General features: G+C 40.4%; 1 protein-coding gene across 8 annotated transcripts in view; it reads left to right on the top strand.

Moving 5' to 3' along the window:
• LOC124551057 overlaps positions 1 to 26,199 on the top strand; it is a 186,311-nt gene that overhangs the window by 11,849 nt on the left and 148,263 nt on the right. For all 8 annotated transcript variants that reach the window (XM_047125979.1, XM_047125947.1, XM_047125989.1 and 5 more), the window contains exon 2: positions 7,104 to 7,338. In XM_047125979.1, the coding sequence (XP_046981935.1) occupies positions 7,104 to 7,338 (235 nt within the window). The remainder of the gene's footprint in view (positions 1 to 7,103; positions 7,339 to 26,199) is intronic.

Raw genomic sequence — 26,199 nt, 5'->3', positions numbered from 1 at the left:
TTTTGCCTCAGCTACACTATGTCGGCGATTACTGTGCAAACAAGGTCTCCACATTCGCGTACACCACCATTACTCTCCCACGCAAACATAGGGGTTACACTCGTCTGGTGTGAGACGTTCTCTGGGGGGGTGGGTTCCACCAGAGCCCCAACCGCACAATAAACATGGGTTCGGTGTGGGGCGACGGAGGGGTGAAGTGGACTGCGGTAGTCGTCGTGGGGTTGTGGATCACTGCAGCGGGGACGGAGCCTCTCTGTCGTTTCTAGGCCCCTGGTTAACATACAATACAATACAATACATACAATGGCTATGAAAGTTTGTCAGCCATTTGTGTTGCTGTGCTTTCTGGGTGATCATGAAATATGCAGACACATCAGGAATATCAGTTACTAGATGTACATATGGGAAATGATATATTTCCACTTTTTCAAGGTGACTATTTCAGGAAAGCTACAGTTTGTAATTCTCTAGGCAAAAAAAGTCTGCTTTCGTCCTCACAACAGGTTGATACGTCTCATCCTGAGGTCTGTGTCACTTGCCCTTCTTTTCTAATCTTTTCTAATGCTCCAGTGATCTAAAATTTCTTTCTTGAGTATTATGGGAGAAAAAATGAACAACATGACCTGTTTGAGAACAGATGATTATAGATTCAGATTAAATGTTATTGGAGGAGATAGCTCAAACCCAGATCTTAGCCTTCCACAGACACTACTTTTACTGACATCTGTTTTTGGGAGGAAATTTACTCAACGGTTGTCACCTGCCTATGTAGCAACTAAATAATTAGTCATTCACCATTTGAATTTCAAATATTAATGTTTTATGACATATATTTGTTAGCACATGGCTAGTTTAAATCCTATTTAAGAAACAGAAGGTGAAAAGTTACACTGTGATGTCATCTGCATGGGCAGTCTGCGTTGTCTGATCATGCACCCAGTGCTAGCCTAGGTTTATGTTAATGTCTACCATTTTATTTGAATTGGGAGGCAGAATTAATCCTTTGTACAAGTCGTACAATTATTGATGTCAAGTTGGGCAAAGAAGCATCAACTAAGAAAATAGTGAATGAGAATTGTATTAAAATAATCATCTGGTTTTGTTCAAATGACTTACTTTTAAAATTTAGCTCATCCTGTTTCTCAGAAATGCCCCATATCCTTTCAGTGTAATGTAGCAGTAAAAAATAATAAACAGGGTAGACATTTCTAAGCTCGTAGGTGGACATATTGATGTAAAATGGAAAAACCATATAGTAGACCCGCTGATACATTTAAGCTCAGCTACTTTTCCCATAAGAATACAACTTTTAGACACAGAAATCAGTAAGTTAACATATTTTGCATATTTTACTCAGCAATATGCAATAGAATAATATTCTGAGGTAACTCGTCACTTTCCATAACATATTGCACGAAGGAAAATAATGAAAATTTCAGACTCTTACATCTTGCAGAGATCTATTTATGTAGTTGGGAATATTAACCATGGCCTCACCAATCATTTATTCCCTAATGAATTTTCTAGTCAATAATGCAATGCAGTTTGAGAGTAATATGTATATTCACAACTACCGTAATAACAAGAAAAACAATCTGCACTTCCCTCAAGTAAATCAAAATTTGAAATTTGGCATGGAAAGGAGTGAAATACACAGCTGTATAACTCTTTTAAAAGTTTTCCTCAGAAATACACTCCTGGAAATGGAAAAAAGAACACATTGACACCGGTGTGTCAGACCCACCATACTTGCTCCGGACACTGCGAGAGGGCTGTACAAGCAATGATCACACGCACGGCACAGCGGACACACCAGAAACCGCGGTGTTGGCCGTCGAATGGCGCTAGCTGCGCAGCATTTGTGCACCGCCGCCGTCAGTGTCAGCCAGTTTGCCGTGGCATACGGAGCTCCATCGCAGTCTTTAACACTGGTAGCATGCCGCGACAGCGTGGACGTGAACCGTATGTGCAGTTGACGGACTTTGAGCGAGGGCGTATAGTGGGCATGCGGGAGGCCGGGTGGACGTACTGCCGAATTGCTCAACACGTGGGGCGTGAGGTCTCCACAGTACATCGACGTTGTCGCCAGTGGTCGGCGGAAGGTGCACGTGCCCGTCGACCTGGGACCGGACCGCAGCGACGCACGGATGCACGCCAAGACCGTAGGATCCTACGCAGTGCCGTATGGGACCGCACCGCCACTTCCCAGCAAATTAGGGACACTGTTGCTCCTGGGGTATCGGCGAGGACCATTCGCAACCGTCTCCATGAAGCTGGGCTACGGTCCCGCACACCGTTAGGCCGTCTTCCGCTCACGCCCCAACATCGTGCAGCCCGCCTCCAGTGGTGTCGCGACAGGCGTGAATGGAGGGACGAATGGAGACGTGTCGTCTTCAGCGATGAGAGTCGCTTCTGCCTTGGTGCCAATGATGGTCGTATGCGTGTTTGGCGCCGTGCAGGTGAACGCCACAATCAGGACTGCATACGACCGAGGCACACAGGGCCAACACCCGGCATCATGGTGTGGGGAGCGATCTCCTACACTGGCCGTACACCACTGGTGATCGTCGAGGGGACACTGAATAGTGCACGGTACATCCAAACCGTCATCGAACCCATCGTTCTACCATTCCTAGACCGGCAAGGGAACTTGCTGTTCCAACAGGACAATGCACGTCCGCATGTATCCCGTGCCACCCAACGTGCTCTAGAAGGTGTAAGTCAACTACCCTGGCCAGCAAGATCTCCGGATCTGTCCCCCATTGAGCATGTTTGGGACTGGATGAAGCGTCGTCTCACGCGGTCTGCACGTCCAGCACGAACGCTGGTCCAACTGAGGCACCAGGTGGAAATGGCATGGCAAGCCGTTCCACAGGACTACATCCAGCATCTCTACGATCGTCTCCATGGGAGAATAGCAGCCTGCATTGCTGCGAAAGGTGGATATACACTGTACTAGTGCCGACATTGTGCATGCTCTGTTGCCTGTGTCTATGTGCCTGTGGTTCTGTCAGTGTGATCATGTGATGTATCTGACCCCAGGAATGTGTCAATGAAGTTTCCCCTTCCTGGGACAATGAATTCACGGTGTTCTTATTTCAATTTCCAGGAGTGTAGTATTTGACAGACTGCATAATTTATCCAAATTAAAGTTATTTCTCCTTCTACAATATAAAGGAAACACTGAATAAAACTAGTCAGCTGCAATACTGTAAATGGCTAATTACAGTCTTACATATCATAACATTTATTCTGAATATCATCTGTGAATCTGTCTGTCTGTCTGTCTATCCATCCATCCATCCATCCATCCATCCATCTATCCGGGTCCATGACCCAGCCCAAACCCCAATTTTCCAAACTCCACAGACTCTCTTATGTGTAGTTTGCTGAAATGCGATTGCCGTGCGACTCCTCAACTCCATAACTACAATATGTCCCACAAAGGGATTTACACTGTTTGAACTTTAATAATTCAAACAAAAATAACAAAAACTATGAATTTTTAAGTTATGTAGGTGGTCACAACATTACTGATGATGACGCTGTTTCACTGTTGAAGATGTTCAAAATGTCCTCCATGGGCTGCAATACAGCATCTACATCGCTGCAGAACAGATAAATACACATGTTATGATTACCTTTGGAATGGATTCACAGGCAGTCACAACTGCCTCACTCATGTCATCCAGCATAGACAGTGTCCTTCAGTCTTCCCCACAGAAAGAAGTAATGGCATTAAATTTTGAGATGTGAGTGGAAACTCAACACTTCCTTGTTGGCCTGTCCAACTCTTAACAAAAGTTTCATCCAGGAATTGCCGCATGTCATGATGGCAATGTGATGATGTTCTGTCTTCTTCTTCTTCTTCTTCTTTTCTGTTATCAGAACCGGTGGACCACAAGCTTCTACAAGTTTCCTCCTCTATTGTATTCTATCTGTTGCTGCTACCCACCATCCGTCCATATCTATTGATGCTTGGTTTAAATCTTCATGGAGGCCATCCAACACTTCTTGGGTCTCCCTGGTCACTGGTTTCTGTCTTCCCTTCAAAAAAGAATGGCCTTACAAGTCCTCTGACAGGCATACCACACCACACTGATAACACAGGTAGATTAACAGCTCATTCTTTTGTAACGTGTCGATTATTTCTTGCCCAGGACATGCCAATATGACAATTGATGGTTCCATTGTATTTAAAAATAGCCTCATCAGACCAAACAATGATATCGGTTAGCTGTTCATTATTCGAAAATCATTGACAAAATTTGAGGCACATATCTTTATTCATCATGTAAAGCAACTTGGGAATGTAGGGTTTCCAATTTACTTGCTCTAAAATGCAATGAACACTTGATTTGCTTACACCTGCTTTACACACAGCTTGCTATTTGTACTTCTTTGGCGACTTTGTGAAAGCTTATACTAGAGCATCCATCCCTCCTTCATTCGCTGCTGATTTTTTCCTGCAACACCACCACTTATTCATATCACGCAGTTCCTTCCGCCTCACATTTGTTGCATAATTTCATTATTGTTACACTTGATGGCTGTGCATGTCATACTCTGCTCACCATTGTCTCTGCACTTCTTTCATGTTTTCATCTTTTCAGGAACACTTTAAAATCCACTTTCTTTGGTCCAAGACCAAGTGTCCAGCTTTACTGTTATTTACATTTAGTTACTGGCAACAATAGAAACAAAAGCAATGTCTGTACACCTTAGTTCTGAGAGTACCATATAATCGCAATTGGATCGGGTTATCAATATTACGCTGTCAGTTATTATAGTTGAAACACTGTAAACCCTTTGTGGGACACCCTGTATATAATGAGTGATTACCTTTACTCCTTCCATTAGTGCAATTAAAATGTCACTTACTGGAGTCATGATATACTGGGGACACCATTTTTCATGCTATTCACTGCCTTCCAGTGCCCAATTTTACTCTGGTACTAAGAGCTATAGTTCTACACCATATTCTGCATGGTTTTGATGTCTGTTTAAAGCTGTGGGTGACAGGTACTTTACTGCAATTCTCTGTGCTTTATTAACACTCAGAATGCATGGTTACGTAGTTTGTAAAGGCATTTGTGTAGACATGCTATCTGGTAATACACAAGGCAGTGTTGTAATTATAATAAGTTTAAGAAAAATGCCCATTGCTATAGCCGCTCTTTATTTTGCATCTCTCATAATATCACAGTCAAGAAATAGCTATCAGTGGCATGTGGTTTCTCGACAAATGGAACTGGTCTCTGTAGAGGTAAATGTAGTAACTTTTTTTGCGAGCTGAATGATAACAAGTGTCTTCTGTGAGTAATTTCATTACAGTGTTGAAAGGGTCTTTGATGCAAATGCAATTGGTATTTGTCCCTACAATCGTAATATTATCGTGCTTTCAAAGAGATAGAGGGGCTGGCCAGTACCTACCTCAGCTCAGTACAGCCGACAGATACACAAAACAGAACAGAAAATTTACATTCCTAGCTTTCGGAACTTTGTTCCTTCACCAGGGAGGAGAGAGGGGGAAAAAGGGAAGAAGGGAAAGTAGATTCAGTTACTCACAACCCAGGTTATGAAGCAACAGGGAAAGGTAAACAGGGAGGGTAGTAAGGATGGAGGCATGGTCGTCAGACCCCTCTCTCCTCCGTGATGAAGGAACAAAGTTCTGAAAGCTAGGAATGTAAATTTTCTGTTCTGTTTTGTGTATCTGTCAGCTGTACTAAGCTGAGGTAAGTACTGGCCAGTCCCTCTATCTCTTTGCTAGTATTTGTTTCACATCTTTATATGAGATTTTCCATTAATCATTTATTATCATGCTTTATCAGTCTAATTCATAGTGACAGACATCGATAAACCAAACTAGATAGTCTGCAAACACAAGAAGCAATCAAACCAATTAGTTCATAGGCAGCGTCTGAAGTAAAGATGAAGAAATTGAGTGACATTTTGTTTGTTTGCAGGTAACCAAGTCTATAACAAAATAAAAAGTAAAACCATTAGTTGTCATTTATTCTATTCTTGCGTGGAAGAGATGATATTGAAACTTGTGGATGATGCATATTTTTTATTACATAGACTTTGTGGTCACATGTTTACAACTTTCTCTAGATGCAGAGTTGCAAGAACACAGACTAATTAACATATGATTTTGTCTGTGCAAATACTTACAGTTACTATTTGATATGGGCAGTGTTCCGGCTATATTTCAGCAGTATATGCCGTAACTCCAACACAAAATTCTGGCATGCATCAAGGTCATAGACATCGTCAGTGTAACATGTGCAATCCAACAGCAGCACATAGATAATTTGTGCATTTTGGTTTGAGCAATTCAAGAAATCAGTGTAAGAAGAGCAGATTTTTTAAAAAGAATTAGAGTACTATGGTTGTGTTCAACTGATGACCACATCAAGATTATGAAGCCTTCCAACGATACACATCTGCAATTGTTCTGGGAAAAGTTATCTGTTACGCTAAGTTTATTACAAGGTTACCAATTAATGCAAAATCATTCAACTAACTATGCAGGGAAGAGATTCCTTTTAAGTTGTTATCAGCTTGCAAACAAGTATATTTTGCACTTCGGAAGCAAAGCAGTTATCCTGCCCGCCAACATGTGGTGGTATAACATTTTAATGTTCTTGGAAACATGAATATGTGATGTTAGTATTGAAATTTTTTGTTAAAGTTTTTGGGGAATTTACTAAAATCGAGAGAAAAAGCAGTGAATAACATTACTGTGCTTGCTGCATGTAATGGTCGAACATGGCATGAAGGTCCACTTGGTACTGCTTACAGTGCAAATCTCAGTTTTGTTATATTCATAGATACTTTAGCATTATATCAATGTAGTCATCTTTCCAAGAGTTTCCGAGTGTCATTAAAAACTAAATCATTCCATAAACAAAACCAGACATGTTTAAGTATCAAAGTTGTTACAAGAGTATAAAAAAAAAAGCTAATTAGCGCTGACACAATTTTAGAGGATGTCTGAGTAGTAATTGTGAAGGTAATGGAAACCATCACTAATATTTTATATTCGGAATAAATGTTACAAATAATGTTTATCATAGGTGATTTTTTTCTTTTTTCCTCAGAGTGCAAAATCAGTGAATGAAGATATTCCTTATAAATATCTTACCGGGCAGACTGCATCTCTCGACAAGAGAAAATTGCGCCCAGTTAGAGGCAGTCTACTTTTTAAAAAATACAAATATGGAAAGATTAGCAAATATACGGAAGTCCAGAGAAAAGTTCCGAGAAGGCAACGCCCAAATGTGGCCACTAATGATGTTAATACAGTGGGTGAGAAATCGCTGCAGCAATTTCAAGGTATTTTTTTAATTTATTGACAAAACTGTGCCCTAAACCAGTTGTTAATTTCAAGCAGAATATATGTTTCACTTCTTCAGTTATAGAAATAGTGGATCATCTTGGGTCATTCATTGAGTGATTGTAACTAGAGCATGCAGTTTTACTATCTTTGCAAGAAATCGTGCTGTACACAGCCTCTCACAATAAAAAGAAGTTATACAGTTATAGTAGTTTGCAGAATTGAGCAGATTTTACATGATTTCAGCTGTGTATAAGTGCTGTCTTGCAAGTTTTTACAAAAAATTGAAAAAAAAAAAATTTTTTTTGGTGCATACCATTTGATTTTTCTTATAATTTTCTGTTTTATAATGTGTACACTTTTGCATATGTTCAAACCATTTCTGGAAACATTTTTTCCACACTGATGTTGTACTTGTAAAATTATGGTTTTAGATAGATTTAACAGCTTCTTGAGGTGACGAAAACTGCTGGCTGTGCATTTTATGTTTGACTTGAGGGAGTAAAAAGAGCTTGTTAAGCAATAAATCCAGTGAATAGAGGCAAGGAGACATTGTCTTAATGTTTTTCTCTGTCAAATGATAAACTGTTTGAGTTGTTGTGTGACAGCTGATGTTAGGATGAAGAATGAGGTGACATTTATGGTAGTTTTCCTCGATATCGCCAATGACTTGTGGCAAATAAATTATTGTATACCACTCAGAATTAACTGTTCTTTGATCCTCCAACACTAGTTGTGTCATATGCAACATAACTGGTTATTCAGTTACTAATTTGCTAAAATCGAGAGACAAAGCAGTGAATAATGTTACTGTGCTTGCTGCATGCAATGGTGGAACATGGCATGGAGGTCCACTTGGAAGTCTTCACAAATGAACTATTTTAAATAGTTTCATATCCCAGATTCACCTCCTGTTACAACATTGTGTATGGGGTTTTGCATTTTTTTCAGCTGAATTTTTTGTGTTTCCATACACCAATCAAACTGAGCCTGTTTCTGAGCTCTGATTGAATTGTCTGGAACAGATCTTTTTCACAGCTAAATTTTCAAATGTGCACCAGTCTTTGAAACACCTAAGGAAACCTCTGTATCACAGTAAGTCACATGCCAATCTTTTCAGTTGTGTTGCACACAGCGTTGATGTTTTTTCGGAACAGTGAGCTACGTTGGCTGAATTTAACAAAACTTGTCGCTAACAGAAGTGCGACTTGTGGGAAATTCTGCAAATATGCTGTAAACAGTCTTTTCTAAAGGTGGACATTGAGAAATAAGTCATTAGTCAACCTGTGTTAACACAGTGAGAACATGTACCTAAATTCTACAACATCCATTAGACTTCTTGGGTTCTATGGTACAAGGAGCCAGGATAGGAGATGCCATGTCATTAATCTCAACAGTCCTAGAGAAAATTTAAAAGCTGTTTAAAGTGAAAAAATGAATATATATGAATAGAGAAATCCTGAACCACCTTTGTTTTGCTGAAGACATTCTACAGTTTGCATCAAGTGTGGATGAACTATAGCAACAAATGAGAAAAATAGGGAAATGTAATATTGCAAATTATAAAGTTGACTTAAAAATCAATTACAATAAGACTAAAATAGTAAATAAATAGCGGAGTGGAAAAAAGTAAGAATTAACAATGAAGCAATAGAACACATTTTATATTTAGGCTAGACAAAGTCTAGGTGGACAAGGAAAAAGATAAACAGAAGAGCAAAAATGACCTGGAGTGCAGGTAATCTAGACTAATCTTTCAGATGTATCTGAAGCAGAAAATTTATGATCAGTGCAAGGGATGTTCACTGGTCAGCAGTGAGATGTGTATTGAGAATTACTAGGTGCGGCAGGAAAACAAACGAATTAAAGAACAGGCAGAAGTGGATGTCATAACCATGCACTTAATGGAAATGAAATGGGTGTGGTTGGGGCATGTAACCAGTTGAGTAGATGAAACAAAGCAGTCCTTTTCTACATTCCATGTGATAAGAAAAGACCAAGATGAGAAGATACCACTGGAAGACATGCTATGGTGAAATGGATGCATGTTGTTGTGGTCTTCAGTCCTGAGACTGGTTTGATGCAGCTCTCCATGCAACTCTATCCTGTGCAAGCTTCTTCATCTCCCAGTACCTACTGCAACCTACATCCTTCTGAATCTGCTTAGTGTATTCATCTCTTGGTCTCCCTCTACGATTTTTACCCTCCACGCTGCCCTCCAATACTAAATTGGTGATCCCTTGATGCCTCAGAACATGTCCTACCAACCGATCCCTTCTTCTGGTCAAGTTGTGCCACAAACTTCTCTTCTCCCCAATCCTATCAATACTTCCTCATTAGTTATGTGATCTACCCATCTAATCTTCAGCATTCTTCTGTAGCACCACATCTTGAAAGCTTCTATTCTCTTCTTGTCCAAACTATTTATCGTCCGTGTTTCACTTCCGTACGTGGCTACACTCCATACAAATACTTTTAGAAATGACTTCCTGACACTTAAATCTATACTCGATGTTAACAAATTTCTCTTCTTCAGAAACGCTTTCCTTGCCATTGCCAGTCTACATTTTATATCCTCTCTACTTCGACCATCATCAGTTATTTTGCTCCCCAAATAGCAAAACTCCTTTACTACTTTAAGTGCCTCATTTCCTAATCTAATTCCCTCAGCATCACCAGACTTCATTCGACTACATTCCATTATCCTCGTTTTGCTTTTGTTGATGTTCATCTTATATCCTCCTTTCAAGACAGTATCCATTCCGTTCAACTGCTCTTCCAAGTCCTTTGCTGTCACTGACGGAATTACAATGTCATCGGCGAACCTCAAAGTTTTTAAATCTTCTCCATGGATTTTAATACTTACCCCGAACTTTTCTTTTGTTTCCTTCACTGCTTGCTCAATATACAGATTGAATAACATCGGGGAGAGACTACAACCCTGTCTCACCCCCTTCCCAACCACTGCTTCCCTTTCATGTCCCTCGACTCTTATAACTGCCATCTGGTTTCTGTACAAATTGTAAATAGCCTTTTGCTGCCTGTATTTTACCCCTGCCACCTTTAGAATTTGAAAGAGAGTATTCCATTCAACATTGTCAAAAGCTTTCTCTAAGTCTACAAATGCTAGAAATGTAGGTTTGCCCTTCCTTAATCTATCTTCTAAGATAAGTCGTAGGGTCAGTATTGCCTCACGTGTTCCAACATTTCTACGGAATCCAAACTGATCTTCCCCGAGGTCGGCTTCTACTAGCTAAATAAAATGGATGGAAATGTGTAGAGTGGGCCTTCATCCTGCAATAGATGTCAAAAGGCTGATGATTAGGACTGGAATCACTATCGAGTTCTCTAACTTGTTGCCACCTTGACTCCAGTTCAGTTGCAGATACTACCATTGTTGACGAGTGTAACCATAATACTCTCTACTAAGGAGAGGAAGGGTGTACCACTTCCAATAAGAGCATGCTAAGTATGACACTGTAGCATTCAGACCAATCCTTGGGTTCTTGACTATTTTAATTTAAGTTATACACAGCATGACTCATTCACAGTATTACTTTTATCTTTACCAGACTCTTCACATCCATTAATACAATCTCCTTTGTAGCTTGCTGATATAAACATTATTTTCATTAAGTGATTCAAACTGTACCCTGTATTTTATACCCAGATGCATAAATTTCACAAGATGATAAATAAACTTTTCTTTCATATTGCAGAAAATCATTTCAGCATAGGCACTTCCCATACAGTGGCAACAGTCTACCTGCCAAGAGTGCAGTATTTCTGAAATAGCATAATTTGTCAACTGTACATACTCTTCCAAGCAAGTATATCATGGGTGAATAACTGTAGTGGAAACTTTATATCTCAATGCTCCATTGATGTCCTCACACTGATGATTCCGAAAGGGTTTGCATGGAAAAGAGTATTCTTCTTGAAATCATTTGATCCTCTTTCATTCTCATCAGATGGCCTTTCTACTGAAGTCTTCTGGAATTTATTATGCACGTGATTGTTGCTTCTTGTGGTAGCATGTGGATTTTTGTTTTGTGTCTTCTGTTCGACCTTTTTGGTTCATTATCATAGTATGGAGCAGAGACTTCAGAGACTTTCCTGTAAACTTTGATTTCCACTAGGTGTAACTGGTGTTATCCATTTTAGTTAAACTCCATGTTTCTGCTTCATATTCTAGGACTGGTCTGATGATTGTGTGTATGTAGCTTCATTTTAATTTTCCTTATCAGTAGTTTAGAGCCTAGAAGTTTTTTTGTGGAGTAGTAGACTCTGTTAGCAATTTGCATCCTAATTTTCACTTCTACTTGCCTCTGATTTCATTTGTCTAACTTTGCACTCAGAAATTTGAACTGTTCATTGCATTTGAATTTATATTTGTCAATTATTAGATACAATTGGTCATCTTGTTCATCTCTGTATCTTTGAAGTATCATGTATTTTATTTCATCATATAATTTTAGGCCAAGTATGGATGCATCTTCTATGAGATCCAGAAATAACTGTCTAATTTCTGTTAAACTTTTTCCAGTGAGCACTATATCATCTGCATACACTAAAACCTTAACTTTATTTCTTTGGAGCATCTCAACAGGTAATAGTTTGATTTTTGATGCAACTCTCTCCAAGGCTGCATTAAAAAGGAGACAAGACAGAGTGTCTCCTTCTCTTAGTCCAGTTTTATTTGTAAAATGGATAGATTTTACTCAGTTTAGCAAAACCTTGCATATGTTATCATCCAAGCGCATTTTATAAAGATTTGTAAATTTAATTGGAAATCTCAAGCCCATTGTTACATTCCACATGCTTTGCCTATGAAAGGAGTCAAAAACTTTCATAAAATCAATGAACAAGTAATATATTTTTTGTTTACAGTTCCATACTTTTTCATTTATTGTTCTGATTGCAAATATATTGTCGGATTTCTTCTTCTTCATCATCTTACTGTCAGTAGTGGATCTGTTTGTGCGAAAACCAGTTTGATAATCCCAAATTATATTTTCTGCATATAAACAAGGTAAAATCTTATTGGTGTTTTAACTAGTGATATTCCCTTGTAGTTTCTGAAGTCTTCCCTGTCTCCTTTTTATGTGTTAGGGCTATTAATGATTCTTTCAGTTCTGTTGGTATGGTCTCAATTTTCCAGATTACCTGTATCAAGTGATACAAACAGCTATGCGGGTTTGTTCCTCCAATTGAAGTCAATTGTTAATTTTCTAATGGTAATCCTTTTTAAAATGATTTTCAATGACTACGTGTTTACTTCAATTAAAATTACTTTGTGAACTGAAGTAATTTTAATTGGACTGTGGCAATGGATATTTATTGTATGCTTGGATACAAATGTACATCGTGCACATACTAAGCTCTGACTGACTTCAGACTTTACTAGACTTTCAACATCAACATTGTTGACATTATTATCGTGAATATGTATTGATTACTCTTGTAGAAGAGTATTCCAGGGCCTTCCTAGGCAGTCTGTGCACTGTTGGTAGCTCCATACAGCAACTGCTGTGACATAGAGACATCTGCTGATGAATTCCAACTGCTGTACATCAAACAAGAAGTACCTCAAACAAGTAATAAAATTCAAAACAAATATATGAATTAATACAGAATATTATATATACGAAATGACAGTTTTCTGTGGTATTTAAACATCATAATCTTTATAATAAAATTTGTTTTAGACCGGCTTGCTCATTTATAGATGATGAGGCTACAGAGATGTTTACACCTCCAATGCATATGAGAAAAATTCTGATTGTGATTCAGCTAAATTCTGTACACTTAAATTTTGCCTTTTTGTGAATGTACTTTTCACATTTTATTGGGGCAGTGATGAAGAGGCGGTTTTGTACTTCCTCACTATTGATTGAGTGAGAATGACTGGTTAGTTAGTTGTAGAATGTATGCTATGCATTCAATAATTGTAACTGGTAGCCTCATTTAGAACTTATTGATTGTGCCTATATGAGGGGATATCCAAAAGAAACTGAACTAATTTTTTGGTGGGCAGAGCTTTTGTGGTACTGTGTTTTGTCACTAGGAGCACATAGAGTGAACGTTCGAGTGTCAGTAAGCTGAGTGCCATCGCTGAAGCAGGTCAGGACTAGTTTCAGCAGAGTGTACAGTGACAACTGTTTTGTGTGATTGTCATTTTTGCAATGGCTGATTTTCGTGAGCAGTGTGTGGCAGTGAAATTCTGCTTTTTGTTCAGTAAAAGTGGAATAGAGACTCTTGAAATGTTAAAAACAGCGTACAAGGACAATGATGTGGGGAAATCTCAAGTGTTTGAATGGTTTTCCTGCTTCAAAAATGGTGAAATGTCAGTTGATTACAATACTATTCTGGCCCTCTTCCACAACCTGGAGACATGAAAATGTTGAAAACAGGTGAACATCAATAACCAACCATGGGAGAAATTGTGGAACTGTGGGGGGGTGATTTGGAGTTCAGTGCAGTGACTTGTGACAGAATATTTGGGAATGAAATGGACTGACTGCCAAATTCGTGCCATAACTGCTGAACAAACATTAGATCACATGGAAACATGCTGTGCTTTGAAAGAAGTGTTCCAAAATGATCCAAATTGTTTTTCAAAAATTATCACAGATTACAAAACTTGGTGTTATGCTTACAATCCTGAATCAAAGCAACAATTAAGCCGCTGGAGGACTTCAAGCTCACCTCATCCCATGAAAGCTTGTCAGGTGAAACCAATTATTAAGACAATGCTGATAGGTTTTTTCAATGTGAGAGGAGTCATCCATTCTGAGTTTGTTCTGCAGGGCCAGACAGTTAGCCAGGCTTTCTACTAGGAAGTTTGGAAAAGATTGTGCAACGGCATGTGGGGAAGTGGCCTGATTTGTGGCCGTCAGGTGACTGGTTATTCCATTGTGACAATGTCCCTGCTCATACAGCCCTGTCTGCACGACAATTCTTGACCAAAACTGGTATGGCCCCTGTTCCTCACCCTTCATACTCACCCAAACTTGCCCTATGTGATGCTTTTTGTTTTCTAGAATGAAAAGAGGCATGAAAGGAAAGCACTTTGCTGATGTTGCTGTGCTGAAGAAAAAAGCCATGGAGCTGTGTGAAGCATCACAAAAGATGAATTTAAACAATGTTTGAAAATTGGAATAAAAGATTAGACAAATGAATTAGTGCATGTGGAGAGTACTTTATGAAAGTAATTGAATGTTTGTGCCTAAAATGTGGATAGATAAATTAAAAAACAAAAAAGTTCAGTTCCTTTTGGGTACCCCCCCTGCCCCCTCTAATATATGTAACAGTGGCAGCTTTTAGAAATGTGTATCTGCATCCACATACATACTCTGCAAACAACTGTGAAGTGCATGCTAGAGAGTACATCACATTGTACCAGCTATAGGGGCTTCTTCCCATTCAATTCACATTAGGAGCACAGGAAGAGTAATTGCTTAAATGCCTCTGTACACGCTGTGATTAGTCTAATCTTGTCAAGATTCTAAAGAGAGTGATACTTAAAGGGTTGTGGTATATTCATGGATTCATCACGTTCTTGAAATTTTGTAAGCAAGCTTTTGTAGAATAATTTTTCTCTATCTTCAGGCTTTTGCCAATTTACTTTTTTCATGATCTCTGTGAGGCTCTCCCATGGGTCATACAAACCTGTGACCATTCATGCTTGCCCTTCCGTTATACATTCAGTATCCCCTTTTAGTCCCATTTGGTATGGGTCCCATACACCTGAATAGTACTTTTTTATGGGTTGTGAGAGTGTTTTGTAAGAAATCTCCTTTATAGACTAATTGCATCTCTCTAGTATTCAGTAATTTTTGAGAATGTTTCTCATGTAAAAACACCACTCTGACTAAAAGTACTTTAAAAATGGATTATAAACAGTCTCAACTGCAAAAACATTTATTTCAGTGGTAACCAGATTCAGTCAGTATTTGACCATCCAAAAGACCTTCAAATTGAAATACTGAATACTGATTTGGAGGGACACCTGATAATAGTAGGAACATAAAAAATACATCATATATGACAAATATTAAAAGAAGAAATTATACACATGACATTAGGTAGTGGTGGTGAATGGAGTGGATGATGTGACTCCACGAACATCAAGTGCTAAGGAGAGTAACACAGTTGTTGCTTAAACACATGATGCTCCACTCTCACTGCATGCCAAATTATGTCAACAATAGCCAATCAGTCATACAGCTCATAAAACAGTTGTTACAATAATATTATGAAAAGAATAGGCGCTACACACCATATAGGGGAGGGGGGAGGGGGGGGGGGAGATAGTGGAAAAGGAGAGAAGTACAAAGACTGGGTGTGTTGGTGGAACAGGGCTGTGTAGTGCTGGAATGGGAAGAGGCTAGATGGATAAGGACAATAACTAATGAAGTTGAGGCCAGGAGGGTTATGGGAAAGTAGGCTATATTGGAGCGAGAATTCCCACCTGCACAATTCAGGAAAGCTGGTGTTGGTGGGAAGGATCCAGATGGCACAGAATGTGAAGCAGTCATTGAAATGAAGAATGTCATGTTGGACAGTGTGCTCAGCAATAGGGTGGTCCAGTTATTTCTTGACCAGTTTGTCGGTGTCCGTTCATGTGAATAGACGGCTTGTTGGTTGTCATGCCCAGGTAGAGTGCAGGACAGTGGTTGCAGCTGAGTTAGTAGATCACGTAGTAGTAAAGCCATACCTTTAAGGGATAGGTGATGTTTGTGACCAGATTAGAGTAGTTGGTGATGGGAGGATTTATGGGACAGGTCTTGCATCTACATCTATTACAGGAATATGAACCATGAGGCAAAGGGTTTGGAGCAGCAGTTGTGTAGGGATGGATGAGGATATTGTGTAGATTCCCTGGACGGCGGAATACCACTGTGGGATGGGCAGGAAGGATAGTAGGTAGGACATTTCTCATTCCAGGGTATGATGAAACTCTGACGGAGAATGTAATTCAGTTGCTCCAGTCCTGAGTGGTACAGAATCATGAGGGGAGTGCTCCTCTCTGATTTATCACAAACTCATAGATTGTATGCCAGCAAAGATAGTGGTTAAGCGATGCCAGTGGTTCCTACAGAGACAGTATTGTCGTATCAATATGTGCCATCCATCAGAAGATGAATTCAGAGCTGCGACCATGACTGGACGTTAAACATGTTCTGGCATACAGGCCAGCACAAATAGGTGCCAAAAATTGCAGATAGATTGCAAGTAATAAGACTGTCATAATATGTGTCTTATCCCCCAAATTACATTGACCTAGCAACAACAAGGTAACAAATAAAGTAGGTTACATAATACCTAAAGCATGGAAAAATAAGTTACATAGTATTCTGACAGTGAATAAAAATCTGCCACCCATGTGCCCTTCATGTCCCTAAAAATTGTTACATCCGGGAATTTGTAGAGTTTACCAATTCCAGTTGTGAGTCATTGATATTTTAGTTATAGGATAGTATATTTTTGTGTCTGTAAGATAGTATGTTTTTGTCTTACCTAACTATTATCTTTGTCTGCCAGTTCAGTAACATACAACGTGTTGTGGCTGGTGGTCTAGCAGTAAAGCACATACCTGAAAACTGAGAACTCACGGGATGGAATCCTGGATGATCCACAAAAAACTTCAGCCTACCTTTAATCCAGCCGTCACCTCTCATTGAAGTGAGGGAGTAACCATTAATGACACCTGGTTGGGATTCCATGTCGAACTGTAAGTCCCCTTTCCCTGGTTGGATAACTACGATAGCTACGGACAAGCAAATTGCCAAAGTGGCATCCATTTGAAAGACTTGCACATGACCAGTAAGTCACAAAAAATTATAGATTTATAATGTACAACATGTACAGAAACACACTTCCCTGAGAAACACTTGAAGTTATTCTACATCTAGCAATGATTCTCCATCCTGCATAACACACTGTGTCCTCCATATCAAGACATTCTCAATCCAGTCTCAAATATTTTTTGATTCCTCACATGATCATAATCTCACTAAGCATTGGTGTGGTACTGAGCCAGATGAGTCACTGCTGCTATTCTCCTTGTAGACAAGTATGACCTGTATTTTCTCTCAACTGTTGGGTACAGTTATTTATTTGAGGGATGTACAGTATATTATGGTTAAAAGAGGGGCTAATGCAGCTACAGATTCTGTGTAGAATTTGATAGGGATTCCTTCAAGCCTGCTGTAGCTTTATTCAGTTTCAACATTATCAGTTGGTTTTCAACAATGGTGACACTAATACCTATATCAGCAATATTATGAAAAAAATAGATTGCTACTCACCAAATAGTGGAGATGTTAAGTCCCAGGTAGGCACAACAAAAATACTGTCAAATAGGTAAGCTTTCGGCCAAAAGGCCTTCTTCCGAATTAGAATTAGAAAACATACACACACACATCTATGCAAACGCAACTCGTACGCATGTGATCACTGTCTCTGGCTGCTGAGGCCAGACTTTGCAAATCAACATCTCTGCCTTATGGTGAGCCTTCTTCCGAATTAGAATTAGAAAACATACACACACACATCTATGCAAACGCAACTCGTACGCATGTGATCACTGTCTCTGGCTGCTGAGGCCAGACTTTGCAAATCAACATCTCTGCCTTATGGTGAGTAGCAATTGTATCCTTTTCATAATATTTTCATTATTCCATCCTGGATATTCTGTTGTTTAATATCTAAATTACTCATCTTTGCAGCGATGTGAGAATTAAGCTTAGGCAGTACCCATAGATTTTCCTTTGTAATTGAACATGAAAGTGGAGTTCGGCATTTCTGCTTTTGCTTTGCTATCCTCAGTTGCAATTCCTCCTTCATCCATGACTGTCTGGACACTTAACTTGGTGCCACTGACAGATTTCATACAGGACCAGAATTTAAGTTTTGTGAAACTGTGAAAGATCCTTCAGCAGTAGTCTGCTATAGTAGTTGCTGAAGGATTTGTGCACTGTCCTTTTGATAGCTAAATGCATTTCATTTATCATTTCCGTAGGTATACTTTTGTGGTTTGTTTTGCATATTATGCAATCTCTAGAAATTTCTTTACAAAGTCTCTCCCATCATGAACTGTTCTTCTAGGTATATATCTGTCCAGTGCTTGGTCAACTATCCTCTTAAATTTGAGTTACAGTTCCTCTCTTGCTCTTACCAAGAGCTGAACATCTAGAACTTCTCCTACTGCTTCTTTATATAGAAGGTCAGCCTTTGTGCTTGTTTTAGTTTCTCATTGTGCATTGCTAATCATTGTTACTAAAACTACTTCATACTCACTGATACTAGTTTCAGCACGGACAGCTTCAAATGGGTGAAATCTATTTATTTCCATTACATCTAATTTGTTTCTGTCATGAGAAGGCTTCCAATCTGTGTGTTCTAAACAGCTTTCAGGGAAGACAATCTTTGGCAGAATTTATTGTCACGCTCAGCATTTGTGAAAGTGTAATTATCCCAGTTGATTTTTGGGTATTTAAAGTCTCCTCCAGTGGTGAGAGTACGATCGGGGGGAACATATGCACTAGTGAGCTGAGGTTTTCTCTAATGTTTTCATTTACATATCAGAATAAGTCTAATAGTCAGTAGAAGGATTCAATCAGAAGTTTATGTTGACCGTTGGTAGTGAGTCTTGTCCAATCAGTCTTGCATGCACCTTCAGTTTCTATCTTTGTGGGTTAGTTTCATTTCTACTGTGACATTGTAGTGCCTCAAGAATTTCGGGGTAAATTCTACACACACTCATATTTCCTCCGTCTTGAACATGTGTTATTTTAAAGATGAGTGTGTGAAAGCGGAACTGTGTCTACTGCGCAACGATTATGTGTGTGCAGGACTGGCGTGTATCAGACGGGTGATGGGCGCAGGCAGGTAGTCGCAGCACTTGCCTCAGAAGTTATATGCCCTGCACAAGGAGCAAACGCGACGTACTCCGTGACAGTGCTACGTCAGTCATTATTGAGAACAGCTGAATGTTGTTAAAGAAAAGAAAAGACACTTTTTTATTCACTTATTTTCGTGGGGTCCGGATGGTGGACTTGCTAGAGCCTTCTAGATTGTATTTGTTATAAAGTCTGTAAGAGTATCTGTTGGACCGGTAATTGTTGGGCTTACAAAAATGAATCATGGTGTCTTGTTTGTGGAGGTGAGAATATAGTGAGATTGGTTTAAAAGTATCCTGAGTGTACGGAGTTATTTTAAGAGTATAAATAGTCCCTCCAAAACAGCATCTTATCTTCAGAGAAGAAGTTGGGCAGACAATCAAAGCTGGCTATCCTGAAAAGAAAATTGGTGAAACAACTCCACGTGAGCTCAATAATAAAGTGGGAGTGTGAGTCTGGCATACCAGCACCACATTGCTCTCTCTAGGCGCCAGAAACCGCCAGAACGTATACATCATTTCAATTTCCCATTAGCCTATCTTTTGATATACTCTTTGATTTACGTCCAAAATTTCCAAAGTTTCAGGTTTTAGCCGGGTAGTATTATGTGAGGTTCACCACTTTTTATGAGGGGCATTTGAAAAGTCCGTGCAAAGTCTGGGAGATGGCACCACCGGCGCGTATCAAGGTCATGTTTAGTTAGTAGGATCTTTGGAAAGAATACACACCAAGTAAAGAATACACACCAAGTTTCAGCCATATTGGTTTATTTCTTTGTGTTTGTCATTCGTGTGAATCAAGGAAGTTGAGTGATTGTCAAAAAACAGATGAAAAAGAGTTTTGTGTAGTGATTAAACATTACTTTATGAAAGGCAAAATGATTCAGGAGACTAAGAGAAGCTTGATAAACATTGGGGCGACTCTGCTTCTTTGATTAGAACAGCTTATAAGTGGTTTCAAAATTTTCATAGTGGCCATATGGGCACAAGTGATGCTGAACGTTCTGAACGCCCTGTGGAGGTTACGACTCCAGAAATCATTGATAAAATCCATGATATGGTAATGGATGACAAAAGAGTTAAGGTGCGTGAAATTGATAGTGCTGTGGGCATCTCGAATGAATGGTTACATAATATTTTGCATAAACATTTGGACATGAGAAACCTGTCTGCAAGATGGGTTTCGTGATTGCTCATGCTTGACCAAAAATGGAATCGTGTGAAATGTTGCGAGGATTGTTTGCAGCCGTTCAGGAAGAATCCGCAGGACTTGAAGCGTCGTTTCGTCACTGTGACTGAAACATGAATACATTCCTTCGGCCGGAAAGGTTAAGGCGGCTGTCTTTTGGGATTCGCAAGGGATAATCCTCATTGACTTATCTAGAAAAGGGTAAAACTATTACGGGTGAATATTATTCGTCTATATTGGACCGTTTGATAACCGAGCTGCAAGAAAAACGCCAGCAATTGGACCGCAGAAAAGTACTTTTCCATCACGAAAATGCACCAGCACACACCTTAGCAGTTGTGGTCGCAAAATTAATTGAAATAGGATTCCAACTCATTCCACATCCCCCCCCCCCCCCCTCTCCCGCCCCCGCTCCCCTATTCTCCAGATTTGGCTCCCTCAGACTAGTATTTGTTCCCCAATTTGAAGAAATGACTGGCAGGACAAAGATTTTATTCAAACGAGGAGGTGATTGCAGCAACTAATAGCTATTTTGCAGACTTGGACAATTCCTATTATTTGGAAGGGATCAACAAGGACGAAGTGTTTAAGTCTAAAAGGAGACTGTGTTGAAAAATAAAAAAAGTTTACTCCAAACATGTAAGTAGTTTATATTTTTGCACAGACTTTTCAAACACCCCTCATAGAAGTGCTTCAAATTGTGGGTCTCCATTGTAAATGCTTTAGTAGTTGATCACTGAAATTTTAATAGAGTCATCTGTAGAGGATGGAGAGTCGCCTAATCTAAAGAATCCTTATGTGTACCCCACATGTGGTCAGCTAACTGGGTTGTAGCCTTTATGTGTTGCATCCGTGACTCATTTAGTGAGACCCTTCATTTGTCAACCGTATGGCACAAATCTAGGAAATTGCAGCCTAGCTTGTTACAGAAAATTTTTAGTCTTGGGTTCAAGCCTTCTGCTTGACCCAGAACTGGGGCTCCATGTTCAGTTCTGGGGACAATGCTGCAGATTTTGAGCTTCGTTGAAATTCTTTGAACAAGGTTGGTCTTGTCAACCTTTTATTTCAGTGGCTGAACAGATCCATGTATGAGTCAGAGGCCTGCTGGCAAGCAGTGTGCTCCACAGTATATAGTTGACTGCACCCTGTTCCTTCAGAGGTTTTAATACTGTGCTGAAACACCATTGCAGCCAGAAAAGAAGTACCATATCCCAGGAATATAATTATTTTTGTAATCCATTTATGGATTGTATTTTTGAAACTCATGTCTGTGAGTGGTGTAAACATTATCAGCTGAAGTAAACTTAATACATCTTATCTTCACTTGACACAGATTACAAAAAGAGTTTATTTTTATTAAATTTTCATAAAAACTATCTGTTTTGGTATCTCTTCTGTGTGGTCTATTCGTAAGTAATATCTAAACTCTGTGAGTCATTTATTATGTTTCCTCTTGGTACTAGAGGCTTTTTTTGTGCGTAGATTCACTGGCACAGTGGTACTAATAAAGTTGAACTGTATGCAGATAGTCAAGAGTAAAGTATAGCACTGAGTGAAAGCGGATTTTAACTTGCATAAAAAACCAGGCATGAAATTTATAGTTGGGAAAAGGTTTCCTTGTTTGCTAAGTTAGATCAGATGAATGGGATTGGCTGGTACACTCCTGAATGTGAGTCCATTGTTTTAACTACCTGCAGTTATAATTTTTTGCCAATTGGTTATGTTTCAACGTGGGACAAGGTTCATGGATAGATGGATCACGTTAGAAGTATGAGTCAGTACCCAGCTGAGATATCAGTATTAAATTCTTCCAGACAGCTGTGAAGGCTGCTTGTCTGTGGTGGGATCATGAGTATTGTTATGCTATTAGAAACAGATATGCGGCTCAGTAGATATTCAAGTATAGGCCATCTGGTGAGAAACTCACAGCCTTTCAGGTGCTGAGAACAGAATTCTGTCATATAATTATGGAGAACAAAATTAATTTGTGAAACAGTTGTCACTTGTTTCCTTAACTTACAAAATATTGAATCAGAGCATCTTCAGCTGTCTAAATTTCCAGTTGTTATTTTAAGCAGCCAGTTTTGGTGCTACATTATACCATCTTCAGGTCCCCTGACTGACACATATGAAGAATCCCACCTCTGGCCCAGTCAAAATACGGGCCTGCATTCAGTGACTGTTATCCAAACAAGTTGGCAAGTAATGATCAAAGGGATCACTGCGTCAAAAGTCTACAGATACGAGTCACTGATCCTCCTGCAGGTCTGGGGGTTAGAATGGGCTTGTTGCAAGAGGTGACTAAAAGGAGTCTCTTGCTTTTTGGCACTATAAGTTCAGGTCACATTTTATGGATTGACCTTCCACTTTCCAAATTCTACAGAAGTTTGGGCCATATGGGGAAGGACACCTTACATGGTGCATGAGGTATCCATAGTGCCCTTAGACTCAATCTCCTGAACCTCTTGTCATAGCTTTGCATTTCCACCTGCAGTTCAACTATTTGGGCAAGGACACTTTCCAGGGTTGTCTTCTTCTTCCGTTGACTCCTGTCCTCTTTCGCCCTCATGACAGTATTGGATTTCTCTGTGCCCAATATCCAGCATGGTAGCCAGTCCGTTGTGGTGGGGCCGTCATGTACCCATTTGGTGGGAGCCCCCTGACAACACAGGGATTGCACTGGTGTAAACTCCTCACCTATGCCAAGGAGTAGATGCCTGTCTTCCTGGGGCATCAGGACTGGTGGCAATGGCCATCATGCCAGGTGGCCTCTGCTGTGGCTGGGTGGCGCCCATGGGGAGAGCCCCTAATTGGAGTGGGTGGCATCTCGGCAGATGTCTCACCTTCTCTGTATGCAGATGACTTCTGCATTTCATACTGCTCCTCCAGTGCTGGTGTTGCCAAGCGGCACCTACAGGGAGCCAGGCAGCCATCCACAAGGCGCAGTCATGGGCCCTAGCTCACGGCTTCCAGTTTTCAGCCGCGAAGTCATGTGTCATGCACTTCTGTCGGCGTCGTACCATTCATACTGTGGTGGAGACATATCAATTCTTATTACTGGTTTTCAAAGCCCGATTTACATGGCTTGCCTATTTTCGTCAGCTGAAGCACAAATGCTGGCAGCACCTCAATGCCCTCTGCTGCCTGAGCTACACCAACTGTGGTGCAGGTCGCTCTACACTGCTGCATCTCTACAGAGACCTTGTTCAATCCCGCCTTGACTACGGGTGTCTGGTCTATGGTTCGGTGACGGCCTCAGCGTTGCATTCACTCGACCCAGTGCACCACCGTGTCGTTCGACTGGTAACATGAGCTTTTAGGACGAGTCTGGTGACCAGCATGCTGGTGGAGGCCGGAGTCCCTCCATTGAAGGTTAGGCATGCACAACTGCTCGTCATTTATGTTGCACACAGTCATCCGAATTAACATCTCCTTTTCCCATCCACAGTGGTTCGTCTCCCACATCGGAGGCCCAGGTCAGGGCTTCAGATTGCGGTTTGCGTGCAATCTCATCTGTCTGAAGTGGAGTCCTTGCCTTTACCACCTATACTCAAGGTCCATTCACATACACCTCCAAAGTGTACACCTAGGCCGAAACTTCGCGTGGACCTTTCCCATGGTCCTAAGGACTCAGTTAACCCCGCAGCTCTCTGCTGTCACTTCCTCTCAATTCTTGACATGTACTGGGACCATGAAGTGGTTTACACTGATGGCTCATTGGCCTCATGTATGTACATGGAGGACATATTGAACAGCACTCCTTGCCAAATGGCTGCAGTGTTTTCACTGCAGAGCTGGCGGCCATTTCTTCTGCTCTTCAGCACATCCACTCATGCCCTGGTGAGTCGTTTCTTCTCTGTATTGACTCCTTGAGCAGCCGACAATCTATTGACCAATGCTACCCCACCATTCTACGGTAGTGACCATACAGGAGTCCATCTGTGCCCTGGAATGGTCCAGTTGTTCCATGGTGATTGTGTGGACCCCAGGCCACGTTGGAATCCCAGGAAATGAACTTGCCAACAGGCTACACAGAAACCACTTCAGGAGATCAGCACCCTTGTAATTGATGTGCAATCTTTATTATGCTTCAAGATTTTTCAACTTTGGGAGACGGAATGGCATAATCTCAGTACACACAACAAACTGCATGTCCTTAAGGAGGCTACGAATGTGTGGAAGACCTCCATGCGGGCCTCTCGCAGGGACTCTGTGGTTCTCTGCTGGCATCGCATTGGCCATATGTGGCTAACACATGGCTACCTCCTCCGTTGCAAGGATCCACCTTGGTGTCACTGTGGCTCTCATACGAGGTGTGGCTAGAAAAAAACCGGACTAGTACTGGTGGAACAATAAAACGAATGCAATAAGGCTGAAAGTTGCGTGGCCTGTCACGTGACTCTCGCTCCGCCTACTGCTCGAGTTTCATCTGCCTCCTGCACTCAGTCTGCCCGTGGCGTCTGTTTTAAGTAGTTGACGTTTTGTCTGTGCGTCGGAAAATGTTGAGTGTACAGAAAGAACAGCGTGTTAACATCAAATTTTGTTTCAAACTAGGAAAATCTGCAAGTGAAACGTTTGTAATGTTACAACAAGTGTACGGCGATGATTGTTTATCCCGAACACAAGTGTTTGAGTGGTTTAAATGATTTAAAGATGGCCGCGAAGACATGATTGTTTTTTTTTTGACATCAAAGGGATTGTGCACATTGATTGGGTACCAGAGGGACAAACAGTGAATCAGCATTACTACATTAGCGTCCTGCTACCCTATGTGAGCGAGTACGGAGAAAACGGAACGATTTGTGGAGAAAAAAGTCATGGATCCTTCACCAAGACAATGCCCCAGCTCACAGTGCGTTGTCAGTGAAGACGTTTTTGGCAAAACACAACATTCCCATCTTAGATCATCCACCCTACTCACCTGATTTGGCCCGCTGTGACTTTTTTCTTTTCCCTAAAGTCAAGTCAGCTTTGAAAGGAACTAGATTTGAGACTGTTGAAGCAGTAAAAGAAAAAGCGATGGAAGTAATGTATGGACTTACCGAAAATGATCTGCAGCATTGCTATGAACAGTGGAAAATTCGTATGGAGCGGTGTAGAGACCGAGGAGGAGAGTACATTGAAGGAGATAACTTGAAATTGTAAATAATTGTAAATAAATGTTTTTTCCAGCATCAGTCCGGTTTTTTTCTAGCCGCACCTCGTATGACTGTTGTCCACATCTTGCTGGACTGCCCACTTTTAGCCACACTGCGGCAGACTTTTAACCTTCCCAGCACCCTACCTTCGGTGTTGGGCGGCAATGCCTCAACAGCAGATTTAGTTTTATGTTTTATTCAAGAGGGGGATTTTTATTGTACTATCTAAGGGTGGAAATTTAACCTTCTCTCTGAGGGCGCTAACCTCCCTCCATTTTATCTTTGTCACAGTTTCTTTGCATTTGTTTGTCTTAGTGGTCATTTTTTACGCATTCAGAAGAGAAATTTGGTGATTGAAATTTTGTAAATAGAGCTCCCCGCAAAGAAAACCGCCTTTGTTTCAGCACTCTCATCCCTATTGCACGATAACACGAAACAATCTGCCCTTCTTTGCACTTTTTCGATGTCCTCCGTCAACATTACATACATTTTGAAATGATGCTAATATATTGTTACACTTGTCTTCAATATAAAATTTTAATTTGTGGGTCAGCTGCTGAAATTGATCATCCTGCTTTTGGTTAAAGTCCATAAACATTTGATTTATTTGTACAGTTAAAGAATTACT

Source organism: Schistocerca americana, chromosome 1, assembly GCF_021461395.2.
Source record: "Schistocerca americana isolate TAMUIC-IGC-003095 chromosome 1, iqSchAmer2.1, whole genome shotgun sequence".
In the NCBI taxonomy this organism is placed as follows: domain Eukaryota; kingdom Metazoa; phylum Arthropoda; class Insecta; order Orthoptera; family Acrididae; genus Schistocerca; species Schistocerca americana.
The sequence above is the reverse complement of the archived record's forward strand: the minus strand, read 5'-3'. Positions and strand labels throughout refer to the sequence as shown.